The following is a 23915-nucleotide window of genomic DNA, read 5'->3' on the forward strand; positions in this document are numbered from 1 at the left end:
CCTGCAGAAAGTTGGCGAAAGGAGCAAAAAGATGCCAGGGTCTCTCCTGCAATCTGCTCAGTCTGGTGACCTCCCTCCCTCAGCCGGCAAGAGGTGGAGGTTCACTGTCTAGGCAACTACACCAGAGACTCTCTGGATTCAGACACAGTTGAGGGAGAGACACAGCTGAGGGAGGTGGTGGGGGGGCAACTTTCTGAAAACAGATGGACTGAGTGAAAATCTGCATACCAGACAGGGTACCCAGCCTCCTTCCCCATCAAGGCTCCCAGGAGGAGCAACAAACAGGCTATTACACCCCCAGGCACACTCCTCTCCAGGAAAACCCAACATTCCCAGAGAAAAGATCTATACGCACTGATTTCTAGGTGTCCCCAGTGGAAGAAAGGGAGGTTCTCTAATGAATCGCTGTACCACGAGGTTCACAAGCCCCTTTCTTGCTGCACAGGTGCCCAATCAGCATTTTGGTCTCCACTCTTAAAATAGAAATGGACAGTTAAGGATCAGCATGCATGGAAGGATGGTTCCAATGGGAAATACAGTAACCAAAAGAAGCAGAAAAAAGGGACTTGGAGGAAACAAGGACAATGCAGGGGAAGCAGAAAAACACCAAAAAACAAAATACAACACATATAAGTGAGTTTACTGCATCCGTGAAGCAAGAACAAGATGCTATTCAACACAAAAAAAGAAAAATGAGCCTTCAGAGAACTAGCAAATTCTAGAAAGTAAAACACGCAAAAATGTTTCAAGCAAAACCATGAAAGCATAAATTCAAAAGGGTTATTCATGATAAAGCTGAAGACGTCTCTCAAAAGTAAAACAAGGGCTTCCCTGGTGGCGCAGTGGTTCAGAATCCACCTGCCAATGCAGGGGACCAGGGTTCGAGCCCTGGTCTGGGTGGATCCCACATGCCACAGAGCAACTAAGCCCGTGCGCCACAACTACTGAGCCTGTGCTCTAGAGCCCGTGATCCACAGCTACTGAACTCAAGTGCTGCAACTACTGAGGCCCGCGCGCCTGGAGCCCGTGCTCCGCAGCAAAAGAAGCCACAGCAATGAGAAGCCTGCGCACCGCAATGAGGAGTGGCCCCTGCTCTCCACAACTAGAGAAAGCCCACACACAGCAACAAAGACCCAACACAGCCAAAAATAAATTAAATAAATAAATTTATAATAATAGAAAGTAAAGCAAAATGGAAAACAATAAAAGATTTTAAAATTACAAACGACCCAGGATGTCCAACATCCAGGTAATAGGAGTTCCAAAGACAAAACACAAGAAAAGGGGAGAAAATGAAATTAACTGAGAAAAATATAAGAAAATGTCCCCAAACTGAAGAATTTGAGTCTTCAGATCAAAAGAGCACACCAAGGAGCCAGCATGATAATTTTTAAAGCAAGAACAATCCAAATACAGGGAAAGAAAGAGGATCCTAAAACTTTCTGCAAGAAAAATGCAGGTTACCCGTAAATGATCAAGAATCAGAATAGCATCCAAATTCTGACATCAATATTGGAACCTAGAAGACAGCGGAGCAATGCCTTCAAAACTAAGGGAAAACGGCTTTCAATCTAAAACTCTAGACAAATCAAACCACCAATCAAGTGTGAATGTATAATAGAATAAGAACAGTTCAGACATGCAAATGTGAGGTGATCAAGTTGTACAGACCCTCTCTCAGAAACTCCTGAGGAATAAATCAAGAAATAGGAAACAGAGGATCCAACCCAGAGCAAGGTGAGGGAATCCCCATGATGAGTCATGCCCCAGGCCTAGAGGTCCATCAACAGGGAATAAAGGTGAGGGATGGAGGCCTCTGGGAGGGAGGTCTCCAAGGACAAAAAGACTGTAGTGAAATAAAAAGGAACTTGTGTTATAAAACAGAGATATTTTTAAATGCCGTCAGAAACACTGGGAATTAGTAATAAGTACAAAGGAAACTAAATAGGAAAAAAAAAGCAATTATTAACTCAAAAAAATAAAAAAAGAGACATACAAGAAAGGAAATTTCATTACAGTACAACTATAAGGCTCAGCCATGAACACTATTTACACAGTCAAAATAATATAAGTATTGACTATCGCAACCAAAAACCGTGACATAACCACACTGGGAGGACGTGAAGGAAGGGAAGTATGTGAGGAGAGGAGGAGTGAAGAGGGGAATAAGGGCTCCTCTAGTCCATAGCACGACAATAGCCATATCAAGAGAAACAGCTAAAAGGGTTGGAAGTGACTATGGTAGACAGAATAATGGTCCCTCAAAGATGAAGATGCCCATACCCTAATCCCCGAACCCATAAGCATGGTACATGGCAAAGGGGAATTAAGGTTGCTAATCAAATGGACTTAAAACAGGTAGATTATCCTAGATTATCCAGGTGAGCCCAAAGTAATCACAAGGGTCCTTAAAAGTGGAAGAGGGACGGAGAAGGGAGTCAGGAAGATGTGGCTATGGTAGAAGGTCAGTGATGCATGGGAGGACTCAACCGGCCATTGCCGGCTTTGAAGATGTTGGAAGGGGTTCATGAGCCAAGGAATGCAGGCAGCCTCCAGAAAGTGGAAGACGCAAGGAAGAGAATGCAGCCCTGCTACCATCTTGATTTTAGCCCAGTGAGACCCTTTTCAGACTTCTAACCCACAGAACTGTAATTTAAATTTGTGCTGCTTAAAGCTACTACATTGGTGGTAATTTGTTCCTGCAGCAACAGAAAATCGTGTTCCGTGACTAACCCTGGGGAGTGGATCACCAGGATGAGAAGAGCTGACACAGCTTTCTTTATAAGGCTTGCGGTGTTATTTGACTTTTAAAACTATATATATATATATGGGCTTCCCTGGTGGCGCAGTGGTTGAGAGTCCGCCTGCCAATGCAGGGGACACGGGTTCGTGCCCTGGTCCGGGAAGATCCCACATGCCGCGGAGCGGCTGCGCCCGTGAGTCATGGCCACTGAGCCTGCGCGTCCGGAGCCTGTGCTCCACAACGGGAGAGGCCACAACAGTGAGAGGCCCGGGTACCGCAAAAAAAAAAAAAAAAAAAAGAGCTGAAACAAATTCTCTCTTGCCAGATCTCACAATCTGGTAGAGAAGACAGGGAAACAGCTACTGCTGAAAGGCAAACACAGGAAGAAAACACCTCTTTGAGACATGAAGGCGTCTGAAAGGAGTAGAAGTCAGCCGGGCAGAGGAGAAACAGGCCTTCCGGGGAGTGGACAGAGACCAGGGGGACGTGTAAGAGTTCTGAATGACGGGACATCAGTGGGTCTGGCAGAGTCAGCAGGAAAGCGTGAGTGGGCAGATCCCAGCACCACAGGTGTGACACCTGCCCCACTGCTGGCTTCTCTGGCTGGGGTCCAGGACCCGCTGTGCATATTTAGGGCAGGGAGTCCGGGACCTGTTGTGCATATTTAGGGCGGGCATGGACAAGCAAAGACCCCAGACAAACACAGCATTTTCCTGGACCATCAACTGTAGTCAACAGTAAAGCATTTTAAATACTTTTATACTAAAACCAGAACAGATGTATTACAGAATACAAAACTCACATGAATTTTTTTTAAAATATTTATTTATTTTGGCTGCACTGGGTCTTGGTTGAGGCATGTGGGATCTGGCTTCCCGACGAGGGATTGAACCCAGGCCCCCTGCAATAGGGAGCACAGAGTTTTACCCACTGGACCACCAAGGAAGTCCCCTCACGTGAATTTTTAACATAAAAACTGGAGACTTCAAGGCAACTTCTTGTTTGAGAGGCCCACTTTGGACACTAAACTATCTGCTGACCACTGAGCATCAAGACTCAGTCTTCTCTATAATTAATAAGAGTCAGAAGAAAGGTTAAAACACCATAGCATGCATCCATCAAAGCACCCGGGACTTCATAACAGCAACCTGTCAGTGGCTGCCTACACTCCCTGTGTCACACAAGATGTCCCTTGGGTCCCAACACGAATGGGAAAGTTGAGAAGCATCTCATTCTTTTCCAAAGGGGTCTGGGTCCTACTACTGCCGGATGAGTTAGATCTGCCTGGGGAAATAAAGAAAAACCACCACACTGAACTTTTCCTACATGTCCTCTCTTGTCTCCCTCCCACCCACACTCTAAGCATTACCAGGATCACTGATAAAACCTCAGTTCCCCCAACAGCACCTCCAACCCCTTACAGTACAGGCCCCTGTTAGAGAATATGCTGCAGACACTCTTTCCATGGAAGGAAGTCAAGAAATAGGGCACATCTCTTGGGAGAGGGTGTCCCTTGTGTCCACAAACAAGGGGGAAACTTTTTCTATTGTTGTAGCTGTTTTTGTTATAAAAACAATAATATCCACGTGACAGTGAGCTGGGAAATTTTTTTTTCTGTAAAGAGCCACTACTGACCACAGAAGAGGAGCAGAGGAAAAAAAAAATCAATGGAAGGCCACACAGAAGTAAAAAGCAATTTAATTGGGTTTGGTTTGTTTGTTTTTTGTGTGTAAAACACATATACACATATTCAAAAAAGTGAACTCAACTGATTTCAAATTAAGAACAGAGAGGATGAGACTTTAATAACACAATAAATATATTAAAATACACTACAGAGCTATGTTATTGACAGTAAATAAAAGATGGAGGAGGAGGTCAAAGAAAAAGGTATAATAGTAGGAGAGAAAAAGAAAGGTAGAGCAGGGGGTGTGGGAAAAGAAGGATGAAAGACAGCAAGATACAGGGACAGACAGACAGACATGAGTAACCATACACAAAAAGAGGGAACAACTAAAGGATCCACAGGAAGACTTCCTAGGCCAAAGTAAATTACACTGTACATGGCCAGCTGTAGGCTTGGGCTATAGACTTCAAAGCATTATCACCTTTTATCCTTGCCTTTGAATGGTTACTAATGTGGTTAACCACTGTTCACAGCTCTTTAACTGCTCATCTAAACATTCTGAGGCTTAGCTCAGGTCATAGGCCGGAAGCTCCCTCCATATGAGCTACGGTTCAGTAAATCAGTCACCTCCAATATCTCCTCTGAAAAGGAAGTACAAGAGACACTATCACACAAATCGCTATCTCATAAAATGTACAAAGCACCAATGAGAGTCAGTGGAGAAAATGCTGTTTGAGTTGAAAAACAAATTCCATGGAAAAATTTTTTTAGTTTTAAATTTAAAAAAAAAAAACAAAACTGGAACTTCAGCAGAATGGGTTCCCACCTCAGCATTCTCCAGCATCACTCCCGGCACATCTGACTTTCCACGTGTTCAAGTTCTGCCTGCCCCACTGGCTCCAAAGGCCTGAGTTGGCCCTGAAACTAAATCAGCCTCCACCACACACTGCAATCTGAGGGTCAACAGAGAGATCCCAAGAGACTCCAAGTCAGTCCCAACCCTGGCCTGGACTCTGTTCACCTACCCCAACCCGTGTCTAAGCCAAGCCTCTCCTTACTTACTTCACTCTAAGGGCTGTAGAAATCTGCTATTTCACAGCTGATAAAGCCTCCCCCCTCCAGCTCCATCCCTTTTTCCTCCAAGCCTGGTGTCTGTTTTCCCCTTCCTCATCTGACCTGCCCCCAACCTCCTACCTGGTCTGTTTCCCCAACCTCTCCCTTCTACTGCCCCTAATTTCTCCTTGCTTTTCTCTACCGCATCTTAGTATCATTTCTCTCAGAGGAAGAGGGGACTTAAGAGGTGTATCTAGGGGCTTCCCTGGTGGCGCAGTGGTTGACAGTCCGCCTGCCGATGCAGGGGACACGGGTTTGTGCCCCGGTCCAGGAAGATCCCACATGCCGCGGAGCGGCTGGGCCTGTGAGCCATGGCCACTGAGCCTGCGCGTCCGGAGCCTGTGCTCCGCAACGGGAGAGGCCGCAACGGTGAGAGGCCCGCGTACCGCAAAAAAAAAAAAAAAAAGAGGTGTATCTAGAACACAAGACCTAAAATCTATCCACCTGGGATTTTTGCCCAGCTCTGCATCTTGCTAGCTGTGTGACCTTGAACAAATGGCTGAGCCACCCAACTCCTCAAATTCCTCAGTGAGGGGGGCTGAACCTGGCAATCACAGAGGTCTCTTCCAACTCTTAGGTTCTAATATCTAAACATTCACCTGTACAACCATAAATAAATCAGTGAGTTAAACATACACAGGGAGAGAGAATGAATTATAGAAACTCCCTTTCCTCAGCATTGTCACCCCACCTGGTCTCCCCAACCAACCACCCACACTGAGGGGCTGTGTCTCACTCTGGGCTGTTCTAGCTCTAAATTATTTAGATACAGCAAAACCTTACCAATCACACTAATCAAGGAACAGATGCATCTGAATCCAACAGAAGGCTGAGTCCTGGAATGTTTCTTTCGTGCCATCGAGTAATACTGTGAATTTAACATCAGCTTAGCAAAGAATCTAGAAATGCCATCACAAACTGTCTTGTGAATCTAAGAACAGTAATGCTGTCGGGAACCCTGGAAAACAATCTACCCCAAAGCCCTCCACTTTCCCAACAAGGACACAGGCCCAGAGAGCAGAAGCCACTAGCCCAAAGCCCAAAGCAGGTTGGAGCCTGGATCAAAGCCAGTTGACCTGCTTTTGGTCCAGAGGACCTCCACCAAAGCTTTGTGATACCATCCGTTTCCTTTTTCAAGAGACAGATTAAATCCCAAATTACCAGGGAGTGCCCTCTACAGCAAATCTACTTCCAAGTCCAGGGGAGGGGCCAGAGCTAAGTTTGGACGGCCAGATGACTACTAATGCTGCCTAATACAAGCTCTCCTTCCTGAACCCTGCCCATTCATTCTCGGCAAAGAAAACCCCAGACTGCTATCTATATGGGACTGTATTTTGGAGAGGGGAGAAGCGGAGAGCGGCACAGTTCTTTGTTCTGCCAGTAAGAAGCAACTGCTAGTCCTTTCCCACAACTCCTACCTCACCTCCCATTATTCCCGGTACCTTCGGAAAAGTTCACAGAAACTCGCCAACTAGAATAAAAGAAAGCAGGAGGTAACGGGAGGAAAGGGCCAACAGCAGGTGAATGTCAAACGGACGGACGGTGACAATCCCCTCCCAGCTCTTCGCCCTATGGGGAAGAAAGCATTTCTTTTCAGTTGCTAATACCCTGCGGGGAAGTCACCCGAGCTAGTTCAACTCAGCGCCCTCCAGCAGAGAAATGAGCTCTCTACAACCCCTAGAGAACTAACCCTTTCCTAACCATGCACTCTAACAGTGCCCAGGGCAGAGGTACCCAAAGACCAACCCTCTCCTCCCCTCCCCTCCCCTCAGGCCAAGAGCCTGAAACATCAGAGCTTGGATGGCAAGGAGCTATTTAAGGCAGCATCAAGAGGGTGGGGCAGAAAATTGCTGGCAGCATCTTCCTCTCCACCGCTCCCTCACAGCCAACACACACACACACACACACACACACACACACACACACACACACACCCCTCTCGCTCCACACACACCCATCAACCTCACCTGTCTCTAAGGGCTGGAGATCTGGAGTCCCCAAATGTCCAGCATATGTTTTCTGTCATTGAGGCTGCTGTCCCCATCTGCTGCCCACCCCACTCTTAATCCACTCCATTCTCTTGAATCACAACCCAGCCACCTTTCCAATCAAAAACACAAAACTGAATCTAGAGAAGCTCACAAACCAAGGAGGGGGGCATGGAGACAAGCCCTCCCTGGCCTTCACTTAGGAGAGAAAAAGGGCGCAAGGGGTGGGGGGTGGGGGCGATGTCAGAGGCCTGACATGCCAGACAGGCTCCATGATATCTCTAAATGAACCTCCCTCCTATTGACGGTGAAATCAATTCCGGCGATTTCAGCAGGTCGGCCCTGTGACAGGAGGGGTATCCCAGCGCTCAGTTTAAAACAAAAAATCCAAAGGCTCAGCCAGAACATGCTGGGAAAATCCAGGGTCTGGATAAAACGAGCAACGCTCAGTGGGATCCTTTCTGCTTTTATGTAGCAATGTAATAGCATAATAAATTCTGTCTGCCTGAAGAAAGCATGCACTGGTGAATTTCAAAGCCATCTTACGACAGCGGATGCACTGGGATGCAGAATTCGACAGCACATTCCCCTGTGAATAAAACGTAATGATTTCAAGCCTCTTTCCCCCTCTATCTTGAATGGCGCTAGCGCTTATCAAGGAAGCCACCTCGGAAAGAAGCCAGAGGAGAGCCGGGGATGCTCGGGGAATTCGGAGAAAGGAGTTGCTTTCTGTTCATCTCGGTGAGGAGCTGGCTAGCAAGAAGCTGCCAGTCACTGAGGGATGAAGGAGCATGGGCAGATGAGCAGGCACCGGCGTCCCCGGACACGGACACACACACAAACGTACCCGCTCATTCTGGCGGGTCCTAGGCCAGACCGGTAGTCCGTGCTGCCCTCCCGCCTTCCTCTCCTCCAGAGGGATGCTGATGAATGAACACACCTGAGATGCCTCCATCCTGACGCTCGCTCCCTCCTTCCTCCTCTGGCTACTGCAGAGGAGCCTCTCCTCGGTAGTTTCACTTTACAGCGCAAACCCACGCGGGCTTTGATGTCTCCTCCACCCACCCATATTGCAGCCAGCCTGAAGCAGGCGGACATTCTCTCCTAGCAGAGGCCATAATCGCACGTACCCCCACCCACCAATAAAAACAAACAAAAAATAAAAAAGACAAAAACCTGGGATCCTCCAAAACCCCCGCACCCTGGGGAACTTTCCCTTAAAGACTGGGGATCCACCAAGCAGGCAGGAAGGAGGGTTCCGCCGAGGGGGACCACGGTGTTCCCCTTGACCACGGGGGATGCTCTGGGGGAGGGGGTCCCTCAAGTCCTTCCAACAGCTGGCCCTTTAAACGCGCCTCCTCAGAGCGTGGAACAAAGGCGCCGCCCGCGGGGGCCGGGCCGGCGCACGCCCCCGGCGCCGGAGCTGACAATCAGGCGAGCGCGGGCTGAGGGGCCGCTGGCGCGGGCTTACCTTGCGGGTCTCCGGGCGGGCGGGCCGGCTGCGCGCGTCCTGCCCAACTCGCACTACACTCTGCAGTTGGCCCCGCTCTGTTTTTCTGGGACTCGGCGCTGACTTCACCGACACTCCGCGGCCGGCCAATGGGCTGCGGCGGCCGCCCCCTCATTAGCATGCGTCTGGAACCGTCCACTCCGGCGGCTCCTGGGAGGTGGGCGGTACTAGGGGGCGGTGCCGGACCCGGCAGTGACAGGAAGGGGCGTGTGCGCCAATGGGAGGCGACGAGGCGCCCCGCCGCTCCACCCGCAGCGTTGTGAGCCCGGCGCGCGGGCCCGCGGATCTCCCGTCGAGAACGTGCGCGCGGTCCCAGTAACCCTTTCTGACCCGGCCGGCCTCGGGCTGGGCGGGAGGCTGGCCCGGGGCGCCCTCTGATCTTTCTGAGGGGTCGCCCACGGGGAGCTGGGAAGGAATCTTAGGCATAAAAAAAACAGCTAACCTGTCTTGAGTACATATAACTTACTCAACTCCTGTGCCCCAGTTTGCTCATCTTTAAAATGGTATAATAACCAGTACCTATTTCGCAGGACAGGACACAGAGAAGATTAATATAGTTAACGTATGTAAACCGTTTAGATCAGTGCCTGGCCGTCGCACTATATAAATGTTTGCTACTATCATTATTATACTGTATGTCAGCCAGTATGCTTAAAACTTAGTAGTTTTTCTCTCTTTTGATCCTCATAGTCTTTTAAGATAGTCACTATTACTAATCCATATTTTTCAAGTGGGAAAACTGAAATGGTTTAAGCGGCTTGGTCTAAGTCACACAGAAACCGGTGCAATCAGCATTTGAACCCAGGCTCTGAGATTTCATTCATGTAATATTTTTATTCAGTGGCTCTATGGCAGGCATATACTAGGCCCTGGGGTTACTGCCGAAAATACAACAGACAAGACCCCTCCGCTCATGAAGCTTCCATTTTAGTGAGGGAGACAGGCAAATAAACGAGTGAATAAACAAACAAGATCATCTGCAATGTGCAAAATAGGGTGAATAAAACAAAACAGGGTCATGCGCAAGTGGGGAGAAGAGTACTTTGCTAGATGGGTTCAGAGGTAACCACTGTGATACCATCCTGACCTCCTCCAGTCCGCCTCAGTGTTACAAAAAGAAAACAGAACGCAGAGAGGGGAAACTTCTTGCCCAAGGTCACCTCCAGCAAGTAACCGGCCTGGAACATGCTCCCTCCACGCCTAGCTTCCCACATCCCTGGGGCATCCCTGAAGGTGGGGCAATCATCCTTTGGGCTGAACAGAACTGATTTTTGTCAGCTGCCCTTGGCAAGAATCTTCAGCCAGGGCACTTCCCAGTTAACAGGCTGTGTAACAGGCTGTGTGTGCAAGGGAAAGAAAGGCTTTGATGACTGCACAGGCTGATGGGAAACACATCTGCTAAGGTTCTTGGATGTCAAGGAACAGTGTCAAGTCTTTGCTGAGCACCTGCTATCCCCTGCTGTGTAAAGAAAAAAAAAAAAATTAGAAGTCTCCTAGCCACCTGGGAACTTATTCTACAACTGAAGAGACAAGAAACTACTAGAAAGCTATTCAATCTAGGGAGCCCCCAGACCAGGTGTCCCCCAGCTTGCACCTCATCTTGCTATTTTGCAAAGAACACTAGACTAGAAGTCCGGCTTTGCAGGCTCTACTATTAACTTCCACCACAATCTAAGGGAGGCAGTTCCTCCTGGGCCTGTAAAGTAATGAAACGGCTAATGCACTTGTCCCTCAGTATCTGTGGGGGATTTGTTCCAGGAGACCCCATGGATACCAAAAACTGTGGATGCTCAAGTCCCTTATTTAAAATGGAGTAGTACAAGGAATACAGTCGGCCCCCCAAAATCGGTGCATTTCACATCTGCGGATTCAACCAACTGTGAAGAAAATTTGATCACATTTGATTGGGTTGAATCTGCAGGTGTGAAACCTGCGTTTAGGGAGGGCTGACTGCATGTCTAGTCCACTGTGCAGTATAATGCATTTATGCTAAGAGCATAAACTGACCAGTTTAATATTAACTGACCATAACTGTCCGTTCATACATGCATTAACTGACCAATACCACACAGCAACCCCAGGAAGAAATGCTACTGTTATCTTGAGTTTATCCACAGAAGAGGAAAATAACTGCTGGAGTAACTAAGTAAATTGCCTACCCAGCAAATTCAGGATAACACCACTTAGAATAGCAAAAAAAATAAATAAATAAAAATAAAAAACAATCCAAATGTTCAGTTTGAATGGATTAGTTAAGAAAATTACAGTACAACCATAAGAAAGAATATCATACAGCCATGAAAAATGAAAAAGTATACTGACTCATTAACACAAAAATATGCTCATAACATATTCCTGAATAGAAAAGTAGGTTGAAAACTAGTTTTGCACTGCAATCTCATTAGAACTATTTCTTGTGGGATTATGAGTATTTTTCCCTCATCTATATTTTTCTGATTCTTTTCATCATAAACATCTATCAAATTGTTCAATGAAAATAAAACAAAATAATCTTAAAATGAAAAACCAGACTCTACTTGTGGAGATTTGATCTCTTGGCAAGGTCTTCCCTTGTAAGTGGGAAACTGCCTGGGGAAATCTTTAATGAGGCCTCAGTCTTTGAGTCATCCCTCAAATGTTGCACTCCTCTGCTGGTTCCAGTCTGTATGTCATTAGGGTTTATGAGATAAATGGGAAAATACTGAAAGGACAGAAGGGAAGGGAAACAGGGAAGATAAAGGGAAAGAAAAATCCTACTATCCTTCAAGATTCATCTCAAATGTCTCCTTCAAGAAGTGTTCAGAATCATGGTCTAATAACATTTTAACACTGAAAGTGCCCCAAGAAATCATCATGTGTACTCATGTCAACTCACTGTTGTCACCAGTCATTCATGATTCATCTGAGTAGCAGGCCATGTGCTAGGTGCTGGTAAGACCTGCCTCCCCACCTCCCAAAGGTAACCCCTGGGGTAGCAGAAGCTCAGGGAAGTTCCGCTTCATGGGCGTACTAAGAAGAGTCCCACACTTGGGTATTGCTTTGCTCTCGCCATCTTGAAATTCTTCATTTTTGAACAAGGGACCCCACATTTTCATTTGGTACTGAGTCCTATAAATTATGTGGCCTGTCCTGGGGAGGAGAAATACCAAGTCCTTATTAGTACAATAGTATATCAGTGACCAAGCCTGGAGTAAACCTCGGGGCTTTCTACTCTCATCTCAGCCATTCTCTTATATCATATGGCCTCGTTCCTGGCTCCCCAGGGAAATGGGAGCACTCCCTGCTTTCTAGCCCTACAGCACTTCATTTATTCCTTTCTCGTGGAATTCACCATATTTGGCATGAACTCATGTATATATGTATGTAGTCTTATTCCTTATCCTCTCTCCCCACCAGATTGTAAATTCCATGATGTCCTGGCTTGTGTCTGCTCATCTCAAACAGTGCTTAGCACTATGCTTTACACACTGTTAAAAATGTGCTTACATTTAATTTAATCTTACTAGTAACTCCTGGTTTTCTCTTCTTGTGCATCAGATTATTCCCAGCAGTCCTTCCACTGTTGGAGATAAATTAAAATATCAGGCACAAACCAAGAAATTAAAATATCAGGCGCAAAACAAGAACACAAACCAGGGTCATAAACGTGCTGTAGGAAGCATCCTTCAAGCAGGCCATTAAGTGTGAGGGATTGGGAGAGGATCAAGCAGGATTTTGTAGATGTCAGTCCAGAGTCGTCAGCCTTTCCTCCATCTTCAGCGTCACACACCCTGGGAGAGAGGGAAAGAAACAAGATGATCTAGAGATGGCAGGAAGTATAGTGGTTAAGCCTGTGGGCAGAATCCTGGCTTCAATGCCTAACGTGGAACTCTTGTGCAAGTTCTCAGGTCCCTCATCTGTAACAGGAGGGAGACACAACCCTCCTAAGGTTTACTTGTGAGCTGTAGATGACAGCACGCATGTAAAGTGCTTACACGCTGCCTGACACATAAGCACTCGCTAAGAGGGTATTATTTTCTTTTTCATATAAGCATTTATTTTTATTAAAAAAATTTTTTTTGGCTGCGTTGGGTCTTCGTTGCTGCACGCAGGCTTTCTCTAGTTGCGGCAAGCGGAGGTTATTCTTCGCTGTGGTGAGCAGGCTTCTCATTACGGTGGCTTCTCTTGTTGCAGAGCACGGGCTCTTAGGTGTTCAGGCTTCAGTAGTTGTGGCGCACAGGCTCAGTAGTTGTGGCTCGCGGGCTCTAGAGCGCGGGCTCAGTAGTTGTGGCGCACGGGCTTAGGTGCTCTGTGGCATGTGGGATCTTCCCAGACCAGGGCTCGAACCTGTGTCCCCTGCATTGGGAGGTGGACTCTTAACCACTGTGCCACCAGGGAAATCCCAAGAGGATATTATTATTAATATTACTAGGAGGCCAAGTTGTGAAAGATGCTTTCTTAAAATGTGTTGGTTTGGGTAACTTGTTTCCCCAGTTACCCAAAAGATTGACTGTAGTCATTTTCAGACATATCAGCTGGAGAACGCCAGGAGGGAAGAAGAAAATCAAATGAGAGAAAGGGAATTATGAACCCCTTTTGGTGTTAAATCACTAAAAACCCTGGTGGCCATTTGCACCTAATTTCTTTTGTAGCATCTTGAAGAAAATGAAGCAAGTAGTGGAAAGAGCAAAACTTCCTTAAAGAATGGATTCTCTTGCTTCTTGCCAATGAATTACTGAGAAGCAAATCTCTACACTCATGCCTGAGGGCACAAAACTGATTTGAATATCGTGGGATGCCAGATCCAAGAATTGCGCATTCTTTGGAGGTCAGGGGGAGCAGATGCTGCTTTGGGGGATTTTGGAGAGATGGGTGGAGGTTGGTCAGGAGGGGGCCAGGTAGAGAATGAGAGCAGGCAAGGACATTGCTGTGCTTCGGAAGCAGGGCCGAGATGAAAATGAATGGGTCCCACCAATGGCCTAGCCTTCAGGCCTCTGTTCATCAATCTAAGAAACGCTTGCTCCAATATGCCTCATGTTGTTGCTTGGATGAAAGCATGTGTACATAATAAAATCCCAACTCTATACATTTGTACTGTATTCGACCAAGGGTGTAAGGTTTGGCTTTGAGAATGTTTCATGCTATTAGATAATCAAAATAAGACGTTTAAAGTGTTGAGCTGGGTGGACCTTTGGGAGTAACCAGAAGGACAGAATGCACTTCTGTCCGCTTCCACTGTATTAATGGAAGGGCCTGCCCTAGGTCAAGGGTTTGGGTGGGGGACAAGAGGAGGGGACAGGGCTTCCCTGGTGGCGCAGTGGTTAAGAATCCTCCTGCCAATGCAGAAGACATGGGTTCGAGCCCTGGTCCAGGAAGATCCCACATGCTGTGGAGCAACTAAGCCTGTGAGCCACAACTACTGAGCCTGCGTCCTAGAGCCCATGAGCCACAACTACTGAAGCCCTCGTACCTAGAGCCCATGCTCCGCAATAAGAGAAGCCACTGCAGTGAGAAGGCTGCACACCTCAACGAAAGAGTAGCCCTCACTTGCTGCAACTAGAGAAAGCCCGCGCAGCAACGAAGACCCAACACAGCCAAAACTAAATAAATAATAAATAAATTTATAAAAAAAGAAAAGAAAAGAGGAGGGGGCAGTTTGAAGGCAGCTGCTGCTGGGAGATCCATTTTTTTCTGACTGGGCAGGGGATTCATTAATTAGAATATGCTGCGTTTACTTGAGAAAGACTTACTACTCTAAAGTAATTCAGTTAATGAAGCATTGACTTGAGAAAACCATTTTTATGGTTGGTGAATAGAGCTGACTACTCTGAGAGATGCATTATGATTGAGGCTGGAGAGAGAAAAGGAGGAAGCCAGGAAGAGGGGAAAAAAGGTGGCACAGGGAAAGAGGGGGAGAACCAGAGAACATGAGAGAGACGGCAAAGGAGAGGAAGACGGCCTGAGGGAAAAAATACAGCAATTGCAGAAATGGGGCAACAAGCCTCACCAAACTAATGTAACCTTAACACGGTTAAAAAATCAACAACAATGGTGTTAAGGTAATAACTGACATTCTGGAAGCTGTTGGAAGCTTGTCAGAGGTGATTGGAAGAGTTCACTGGGGGAACTCATTACACAGGCCAAATGGAGTCACATGGGTGTCCTGGGAAGGCTAGCAACACTTTGTCAGCGTTCATCAAGAGGAGATGCAGAGCACCGTGGAAAGGGCAGAAGGGAAGATGGCGGGCGTGCCTATCCGGTATCGGCCCTTCTCCATTACCTCAGCAAGTCTGTCCTGTCTCCAAACTTGCTTGCCCTGTCTCTTAAACCTGTCTTCTAAACCTTCGGTTACCTCGACCCACTTTTATGAATGCTATTTTAGTGACCATCTCTAGTCACTGGGCCATGCCTCTTAGGGATCCTCCTGCCTGCTGCCCCATCTGGCTGAACCAGGCGCTTCTTCCAGGCATGCACGGCTCTCTCTGTGAGAGGAGGTCTTGGAAAATCACACATTTCCAGGGATGTTTGAAGCCCTTTTTAAATGGGCAATCTAAGTTGTGCTTGCATGGCCTACCTGTTTATCTGACTCGTAAGAAGGAGATAATCTGAAAGAATCATGTCCTACGGCCCAAGGAGTAAAGGGCAACTGGACTTTATACAAGGGAGAAGTGGACAGAGATACCTATCTCCTCCCTTGGGCCAAAAGAACCAAGGGCTTCTTCATTTGACCCTGATTAGAATTAGAACAGAACCAGAAAGCATGCTAGACCCTGGTTCTCAGAATCTGTTGCAGCCCAGGCTGCCACTTCCAAAGAAGGAAGGTTACTCATGGTGAGCACTCCAACAGGAGGAAAGTAAGGACCCCGAGGGGTCAGTGGCAGCCCCTCTGTTTGACTCAGTGTGACCCCTGGACAAGGTTCAATGGGGTTAAACAATGTGATTCCACCAGTTGGTATTTAAACTGAAGGCTGCTCCACTCTTAGGTTCCAGAAGATACTATACCTGAACTAGGGCTTCTAACACTCAGGCTTTTTCTGCAACTCACAGCTTGCAGAATTTTAGCTCCCCGACCAGGGATTCAACCCGGGCCCTGGGCCCGGGCAGTGAAAGTGCCAAGTCCCAACCACTGGACCACTAGGGAATTCCTGACCCAGACCATTCTTGAGGGTTGGGAGCAGAGCCAGCCAGGTAGCCCTGGGCTTGTGGGAAGAGAACTCTCAAGTCGTTCAGTTAACAATGTCATGTGCCCCCTCTGTTCCAGGTCCTCTACTTAGGGCTGGAGAACCAGAGAACAAGGATAGGCCCGCATCCTCGAGGTGCTCACAATGGAGTGGGAGAGACTGATAAAGACATGGGTGATTACAAGACAGTGTGACAGACACACTCTTTTTTTTTTAATTGAGATATAATTCACATATCAGAACAGTTACCCTTTAAAAGTATACAGTCCAGTGGTTTTTAGTATATTCATGAGGTTGTGCCACCATCACCACAAACTAATTCCAGAACATTTTCATCACCGCAAAAGGAAACCTTATACCTATTAGCAGTCACCCCTTGTTTCCCCTCTCCCCCCAGCCCCTGGCAATCACTAATATACTTTCTGACTCTATAGATTTGCCTGTTCTGGACATCTCATATAAATGGAATCATACAGTATGTGGCCTTTTGTGTCTGGCTTCTTTCACTTAGCGTAATGTGGAAAAGGTTCATCCTTGTTGTAGCGTGTATCAATACTTTGTTCCTTTTTATGACTAAATAACATTCCACTGTATACATATACTACAATTTGTTTATCCTATCGTCAGTTGATAGACATTTGGTTTGTTTCCACTTTTTGGTTATTATGAACAATTCTGTTATGAACATTCATGTACAAGTTTTTGTATGAACATATGTTTTCAATTCCCTTGGATGTATACCTAGAAGTGGAATTGCTGGGTCATATGGTAACTTTATGTTTAATTTTTTGAGGAACTGCCAAACTAGCTTGAGTCAGTTTTCTGTTCTTTTAACTGGCAGAACCAATATACCTTGCTGAATGAAAAGCATGGGCCGCTTTATTATTTTATGTATTATTACCTTATATATTTTAATAAAAATTTTCTGAGGATATGTATATGTACTACTAATCATTTTAGACAATTTTGAAAATGCAGAAAAGTTTAAAGGAAAAAAAAAAAAAGAAAAGCCTCCATATCCCTCAATGTCCAAAGTTACCTCTATCTCTGTTTGGTTTGCTTTTTCCCTTTTAATCTTTTTTTCTATGTCTACTTTTTATAAAGCAATGTCATACTGTATGTTTAGTTTTGTATTCTGCTTTTCTCTCCAATCATTATATTATAAGTAGTTCAGCACTCACTGTTTTATAAACTGGTCGTCAATTTTATTTATGTTAATTTTTCTTTAATGTTATCTTTATTTTTCTTACTTTTGAAGAGGGGCTTAAGGTTGGGAGTGGGGGGATTTGGGGGCAAGAGGAAGGAGGTGCTAAATAGAGTATGTACGTTGAAAGAGAAAGAAAAGAGAGCAGAGATGGCCCTTGTTTGCTTTCTTATATGTCCCTATTTTATCCTACCTGGTTCCAGGAAAGACTTAAGGCACTGCTGTCCTTGTGGCTGTAGAACAGCACTTCAGACTCTTTCTGGTGGCCGCACTGCAGGGGCTGCTGCTGTTCCATGTGCCTGTGCCCTGAGGCTGAGCCAGAGCCGGCTCCTGCGGGCTGCAATGCAAGACGGCCAATTCGCAACCCTAGCAAAATCAATCTATTGGAAACTAATGAGGCACAAATAGTTCATGCACTTTGAGGCTGATCTGCCAAATGAGATAAACAGGGCTCAATCAGCAGGGAGAATCAATGATGCAAAAATGCATTTCAGACTAGCATTATTTCCCCCCTGGGATGCCCACGACATCACATTCTATTGTTTTGATGCTTCTGTGGCAATTCTTGTCTAAGCCTCTGTGGGCCAGGCCAGGAGAACTCCCTAACCCAGGGTTTCCTGTGCCCAGGGGTTGGTAAATGTCAAGATTTGGCAGCTGTGAATGAGGGGCCTGGGCAGCCAACATGTATGAGAAGTGCGACTTTCAGTTTTGTAAGAAAACGCTAACTTCTATGTTTCTAAACCACCCTCTTTAACAGGTGATGTAATTAGCAAGGAACAGCATTATGAACTTTCCGAGAGCAAATCACAAAAGGATTGTCTTAGTAATTCACATTTATAAAACACAAAATATAGAGTGATTTTTTTTTAATTCTATAATTTCTTGTGCCACTAAGTTTATTTTTCCTTAAACAGTCTATTAGGAAGATATGATCATTGTGAAAAAATTGGAAACCATTGATAAGCAAAAAGAAAAACTTTTTTTAAAAATACTTTGGCCACACACGTTTCTTTTTTTGATATATATATTTTAAAATTTTATTTAATTTATTTTTGGCTGCATTGGGTCTTCATTGCTACGCGGGCTTTCTCTAGTTGCAGCTAGCGGGGGCTATTCTTCGGTGCTCTGCGCAGGCTTCTCACTGCAGTGGCTTCTCTTGTTGCGGAGCACGGGCTCTAGGTGCGCGGGCTTCAGTAGTTGTGGCACGTGGGCTCGGTAGCTGTGGCACATGGGCTTAGTTGCTCCGCGGCATGTGGGATCTTCCCGGACCAGGCTCAAACCCGTGTCCTCTGCATTGGCAGGCGATTCTTAACCACTGAGCCACCAGGGAAGTCCCAAGAAAAACTTTTAAATCATCTCTAATAAATTTTATTTTTATCTTGCAAAATTTCTCCCACCATGCAGAATTATTTTAAAAATAAGTCCATGTAAGCAACCTAAGTGTCCATCAACAGATGAATGGATAAAGAAGATGTGGCACATATATACAGTGGAATATTACTCAGCCATAAAAAGGAACGAAATTCAGTTATTTGTAGTGAGGTGGATGTCATACAGAGTGAAGTAAGTCAGAAAGAGAAAAACAAATGCCATATGCTAACACATATATATGGACTCTAAAAAAAAAAAAAAGGTTCTGAAGAACCTAGGGGCAGGACAGGAATAATGATGCAGACGTAGAGAATGGACTTGAGAACACAGGGAGGGGGAAAGGTAAGCTGGGACGAAGTGAAAGAGTGGCATGGCCTTATATATACTACCAAATGTAAAATAGATAGTTAGTGGGAAGCAGCCACATAGCGCAAGGAGATCAACTCGGTACTTGTGTCCACCTAGACGGGTTGGATAGGGAGGGTGGGAGGGAGACATAAGAGGGGGGAGATATGGGGATATATGTATATGTATAGCTGATTCACTTTGTTTTAAAGCAGAAACTAACACACCATTGTAAAGCAATTATATTCCAATAAAGTTGTTTAAAAAAAATTCCATGTAATACGTGCTGTTTTGTAACCTACTTTTTATTCCAATCAGGCCTTTTCCACAGTGTCATGATATTGCCTGGGAGGGTCTCACGCTCTGTCTGTTTGGTAGCCCATTTGGCCCTTGGGGGCCTGACTGGAATGGTTTGGCTCAGGCAAGTGGGGAAGGGACAGGTTAACATAAAATCTAATCCCTTAAGGGGGTGTGTCCTGCAGGAATTGGGGTCCAAGATGCATGAGAAGAGTACAGAGGGTTTAGGAATGTAAGTAGTTTTTGGTTTTTTTTTTAATTAATTATTTTTGGCTGCGTTGGGTCTTCGTTGCTGCGTGCGGGCTTTTCTCTAGTTGCGGCGAGCGGGGGCTGCTCTTCGTTGCAGTGCGCAGGCTTCTCATTGCGGTGGCTTCTCTTGTTGCGGAGCACGGGCTCTAGGCGTGCGGGCTTCAGTAGTTGTGGCACGCAGGTTCAGTAGTTGTGGCCCATGGGCTTAGTTGCTCCGCGGCATGTGGGATCTTCCTGGACCAGGGCTCAAACCCGTGTCCCCTGCATTGGCAGGCGGATTCTCAACCACTGTGCCACCAGGAAGCCCAGGAATGTGATTAGTTTTAAGCAAAAGGCTAGAGATATTAATTGAGGCTAGAGTGTAGTGGCCTTGGAAGCTAAGGTCATGATCTTGAATTTTATCTGGTAGCCAGTGAGGAGTCACCAAAAACTTTTAAACAGGGGGGTGGTGTGATGGAGGTGGCATGTAAGCACAACCCGTCTGGTGGCAACAGCAGGACGGACTGAAGCTGAGAAAGACAGAAGGCAGAACAACCAGTTGAGAGGTTACTTCAGTCGTCCTGGTGTGAGGTAATAAAGGCTGGGAGGTGACCATGGGCAATGGAAAAGAAGAAACATTTCGTTCATTTTCTCGTTCATTCATTCAAAAATTATTAACCACTGAGAGCCAGGAACTGTGCTAGATCTGGGAACTGAATTCATAAAGGAAGACGTGGCACGACTTGCCTTCTGCTTAGATACAAGGTCCCAAGTGAAAGGTTACCAAAGATGACACCCCCCCCCCAGATGACTAGGATCATGGTGCTGTCATTAAGAGAAATAGAGGAGTCAGGATAAAGACGAAATTTGAGCATCTAAGAAGAAACCATTCTGAATTTAGTTTGGTGATACAGTAGGACAGGAAGATGGAACCACTCATCAGACAGGTGGAGATGTAGGACTTGAGCTGGAGAGGGAGGTCAAGGCAGAAGGTGGGGAATGTGTGTACCTCAGGTGTGCTGTGACTTAGGAATTTCTGAGCAAGCCTGAATGAGCTCCATTCCACACTCAGAGCAGCAAAAGAACAACACAGACCTGGTAAAACCTGCTGCCTCATTCCTGTGATTCCTGACACTCTGGCTCCATCACACATGTTGAGATGATTTTTCAGAAGTTGATGATTCAAAGCCTCCAATCTGACTCCTGTTTCACCTCTGGCTTTGATAGTGCTCTTCCCCCTCCCAGCTAGGAAGGGGTGTACAGCGGGCAGATGGTAAACTGTGAACAGAAATAAACTCTCTTAACATGTAGCAAGTATATTTATATCCAATCCTATAATATCGCTGCAAGCATAATTATAGCCAATCCCATAATTGCGTTGCGGGTATCAGGCATCAGAAACCAGCTCATTGTTGGTGATCAGGAAGATGTGGCTACTGGGACAGGAGCCACAGGGCCAGTTGCTGCCCACCCGTGAGAGGACGGGGTGACACGGGGCAGGGCAGTTTACAGAGTGTCCAGGGGCTCTACCAACACAGGTGGGGAGGGAGGGGGTAATTTTGTGGGATACATAGCTCAAACTCATGCTTTTAGTCTTACTTTTTAGTAGAACTGCATGCTTTTAGTCTTACTTTTTAAAAGATTATAAAATCAATGCTTATTCACTGTATAAGGTTTACGAAATATGAAAAACTATCTATAATCCCACAATCCAAAAGTAACATTGTTAACGTTTTTATATTTGCCATTGCAGCATTTTATTTTGTATGTATGTGTTTTGTGCCATACTGTAAGTAAAGTTTTTTTTCTAACAGATTTATTTATTTATTTATTTTTGGCTGCGTTGGGTCTTTGTTGCTGCATGTGGACTTTCTCTAGTTGCAGGGAGCGCAGGCTACTGGTTGTGGCGCGCAGGCTTCTCACTGCGGTGGCTTCTCTTGCTGCGGAGCACGGGCTGTAGGTGCGCAGGCTTCAGTAGTTGTGGCACACGGGCTCAGTAGTTGTGGCTCATGGGCTCTAGAGTGCAAGCTCAGTGGTTGTGGTGCATGGGCTTAGTTGCTCTGCTGGCACATGGGATCTTACCAGATCAGGGCTCGAACGCATGTCCGCTGCATTGGCCGGCGGATTCTTAACCACTGCGCCACCAGGGAAGCCCTGTCATGCTGTAAGTAAAGTTTTATATCTTGTTTTTCTTCTCACTCAGTATCTTGAGTGCTTCCCTATATCATTTACATATGCTCCAAAACATTATTTTAAAACTTTTCATTATTGTGGTATATTCAAAAGATGGAATACTCTACAGCAGTTAAAATGAATGAACTAGAGCTTCATGTATCAACACAAATATATATTTTTTTTTTTTTTTTTTTTTTTAGATGTTGGGGGTAGGAGTTTATTAATTAATTTATTTTTGCTGGGTTGGGTCTTCGTTTCTGTGCGAGGGTTTTCTTTTAGTCGTGGCAAGCGGGGGGCCACTCTTCATCACGGTGCGCAGGCCTCTCACTATCGCGGCCTTTCTTGCTGCGGAGCACAGGCTCCAGACGCGCAGGCTCAGTAGGTGTGGCTCACGGGCCCAGCCGCTCCGCGGCATGTGGGATCCTCCCGGACCGGGGCACGAACCCGCGTCCCCTGCATCGGCAGGCGGACTCCCAACCACTGCGCCACCAGGGAAGCCCACAAATATATTTTTTTTTCAACACAAATATTTTTTAAGATAAGATTAATAAAAAGATATATTGCAGAGTCAAATATACAATTCCATTTTTGAGAAGTAAAATATAAAAACCAATATTATATATTGTTAATGTTGACAGACATGTAAAAAGTATAGAAAGGGCTTCCCTGGTGGCGCAGTGGTTGAGAGTCCGCCTGCCGATGCAGGGGACACGGGTTCGTGCCCCGGTCCGGGAGGATCCCACATGTCGCGGAGCGGCTGGGCCCGTGAGCCATGGCTGCTGGGCCCGCGCGTCCGGAGCCTGTGCTGCGCAACGGGAGAGGCCGCAACAGTGAGAGGCCCTCGTACCACAAAAAGAAAAACAAAGTATAGAAAAATGGGTGGAAGGAATTTTCTCTGGTGAGGGAGGAAAGAGGTTGAAATTAAATGGGAGTGATACAAAGAGGCTTTGTTTCTGTAATTTGTTATTTCTTTAAACAATAATCTAAAACAAATATGGCAAAATCTTAAGGTTTATTAAATCTGCGTGGTGAATAAATGTGTTCGCTATATTCTCTGTATTTTTCTGCACATTTGAAATATAGAATAGATTGTTTTTTTAATTAATAGACTATTTTTTAGAGCAGTTTTAGGTTTACAGAAAAATTGAGCAGAAAGTACAGGGAGCTGCCATATACCTTCTCACTGCCCCCCAGCATACACAGTTTCCCCTACTATCAACATCTTGCCTTAGTATGGTACATTTGTTACAACTGAGCCAATATTGATATATTCTTATTAACTAAAGTTCATAGTTTACAAAAGGGTTCATTCTTTGTGTTGTATAATCTATAGGTTTTGACAAATATATGACATGTATCCATCATTACAATATCATACAGAGTAGTTTCACTGCCCTAAAAGTCCCTCCTGTTCTACCTATTTTTCCCTCCCTATTCCCTCCCTCCACCCAAACCCCTGGCAGCCACTGATTTTTTACTTTTATTATTTGTTTGTTTTTGTCTGTGTTGCAGGCTTTCTCTAGTTGCGGTGAGCGGGGTTACTCTTCATTGTGGTGTGTGGGCTTCTTATTGCGGTGGCTTCTCTTGTTGCAGAGCACAGGCTCTAGGCGTGCGGGCTCAGTAGTTGTGGCGCGCAGGCTTAGTTGCTCCGTGGCACGTGGGATCTTCCCAGACCAGGGCTTGAACCCCTGTCCCCTGCACTGGCAGGCGGATTCTTAACCACTTCACCACCAGGGAAGTCCCAACTATTGATCTTTTAACTGTCTCCATAGTTTTGCCTTTTCCAGAATGTCATATAGTTGGGATGATACAGTATGTAGTCTTTGCAGATAGGCTTCTAAATAAATTTTTATTTTATTTTATTTTTGCGGTACGCGGGCCTCTCACTGCCGTGGCCTCTCCCGTCGCGGAGCATAGGCTCCGGATGCGCAGGCTCATCGGCCATGGCTCACGGGCCCAGACGCTCCGTGGCATGTGGGATCCTCCCGGACTGGGGCACGAACCCATGTCCCCTGCATCGGCAGGCGGACTTCCAACCACTGTGCCACCAGGGAAGCCCTAATTAAATTATTTTAAAATCAAAACTTTCAAGCCAATCATAAGAAGAAAACAAAATCCACCAGGAATTTCACTATTTTGAGATAATCACTATTA

At 45.9% G+C, this 23915-nt stretch overlaps 2 protein-coding genes across 26 annotated transcripts in view; both read right to left on the reverse strand.

Annotated features, from left to right (window-relative positions):
* The window catches only part of SORBS1 (sorbin and SH3 domain containing 1), a 242855-nt gene extending 233819 nt beyond the window's left edge, over positions 1-9036 (reverse strand). For 9 of the 17 annotated variants that reach the window (XM_032607716.1, XM_032607726.1, XM_032607725.1 and 6 more), the window contains exon 1: positions 8943-9034. The gene's annotated coding sequence lies outside the window, so the exon portion shown is untranslated. Of the gene's footprint in view, positions 1-8942 lie in introns of all 17 variants that reach the window. The other 8 variants (XM_032607708.1, XM_032607683.1, XM_032607709.1 and 5 more) reach the window with 7 other exon arrangements.
* A 755-nt stretch (positions 9037-9791) lies between these two features.
* Positions 9792-23915, reverse strand: part of ALDH18A1 (aldehyde dehydrogenase 18 family member A1) — an 84948-nt gene continuing 70824 nt past the window's right edge. For 2 of the 9 annotated variants that reach the window (XM_032607742.1, XM_032607734.1), the window contains 2 exons: positions 20682-20864; positions 19845-20116 (listed from right to left, as the gene is read on the reverse strand). In XM_032607742.1, coding sequence (XP_032463633.1) covers positions 20028-20116; positions 20682-20864 — 272 coding nt within the window. In that variant the 3' untranslated portion in view covers positions 19845-20027. Of the gene's footprint in view, positions 12752-18362; positions 18661-19116; positions 20117-20681; positions 20865-23915 lie in introns of those variants that run through there. The other 7 variants (XM_032607731.1, XM_032607733.1, XR_004346125.1 and 4 more) reach the window with 6 other exon arrangements.

This window comes from Phocoena sinus, chromosome 16 (assembly GCF_008692025.1).
Source record: "Phocoena sinus isolate mPhoSin1 chromosome 16, mPhoSin1.pri, whole genome shotgun sequence".
Lineage (NCBI taxonomy): Eukaryota > Metazoa > Chordata > Mammalia > Artiodactyla > Phocoenidae > Phocoena > Phocoena sinus.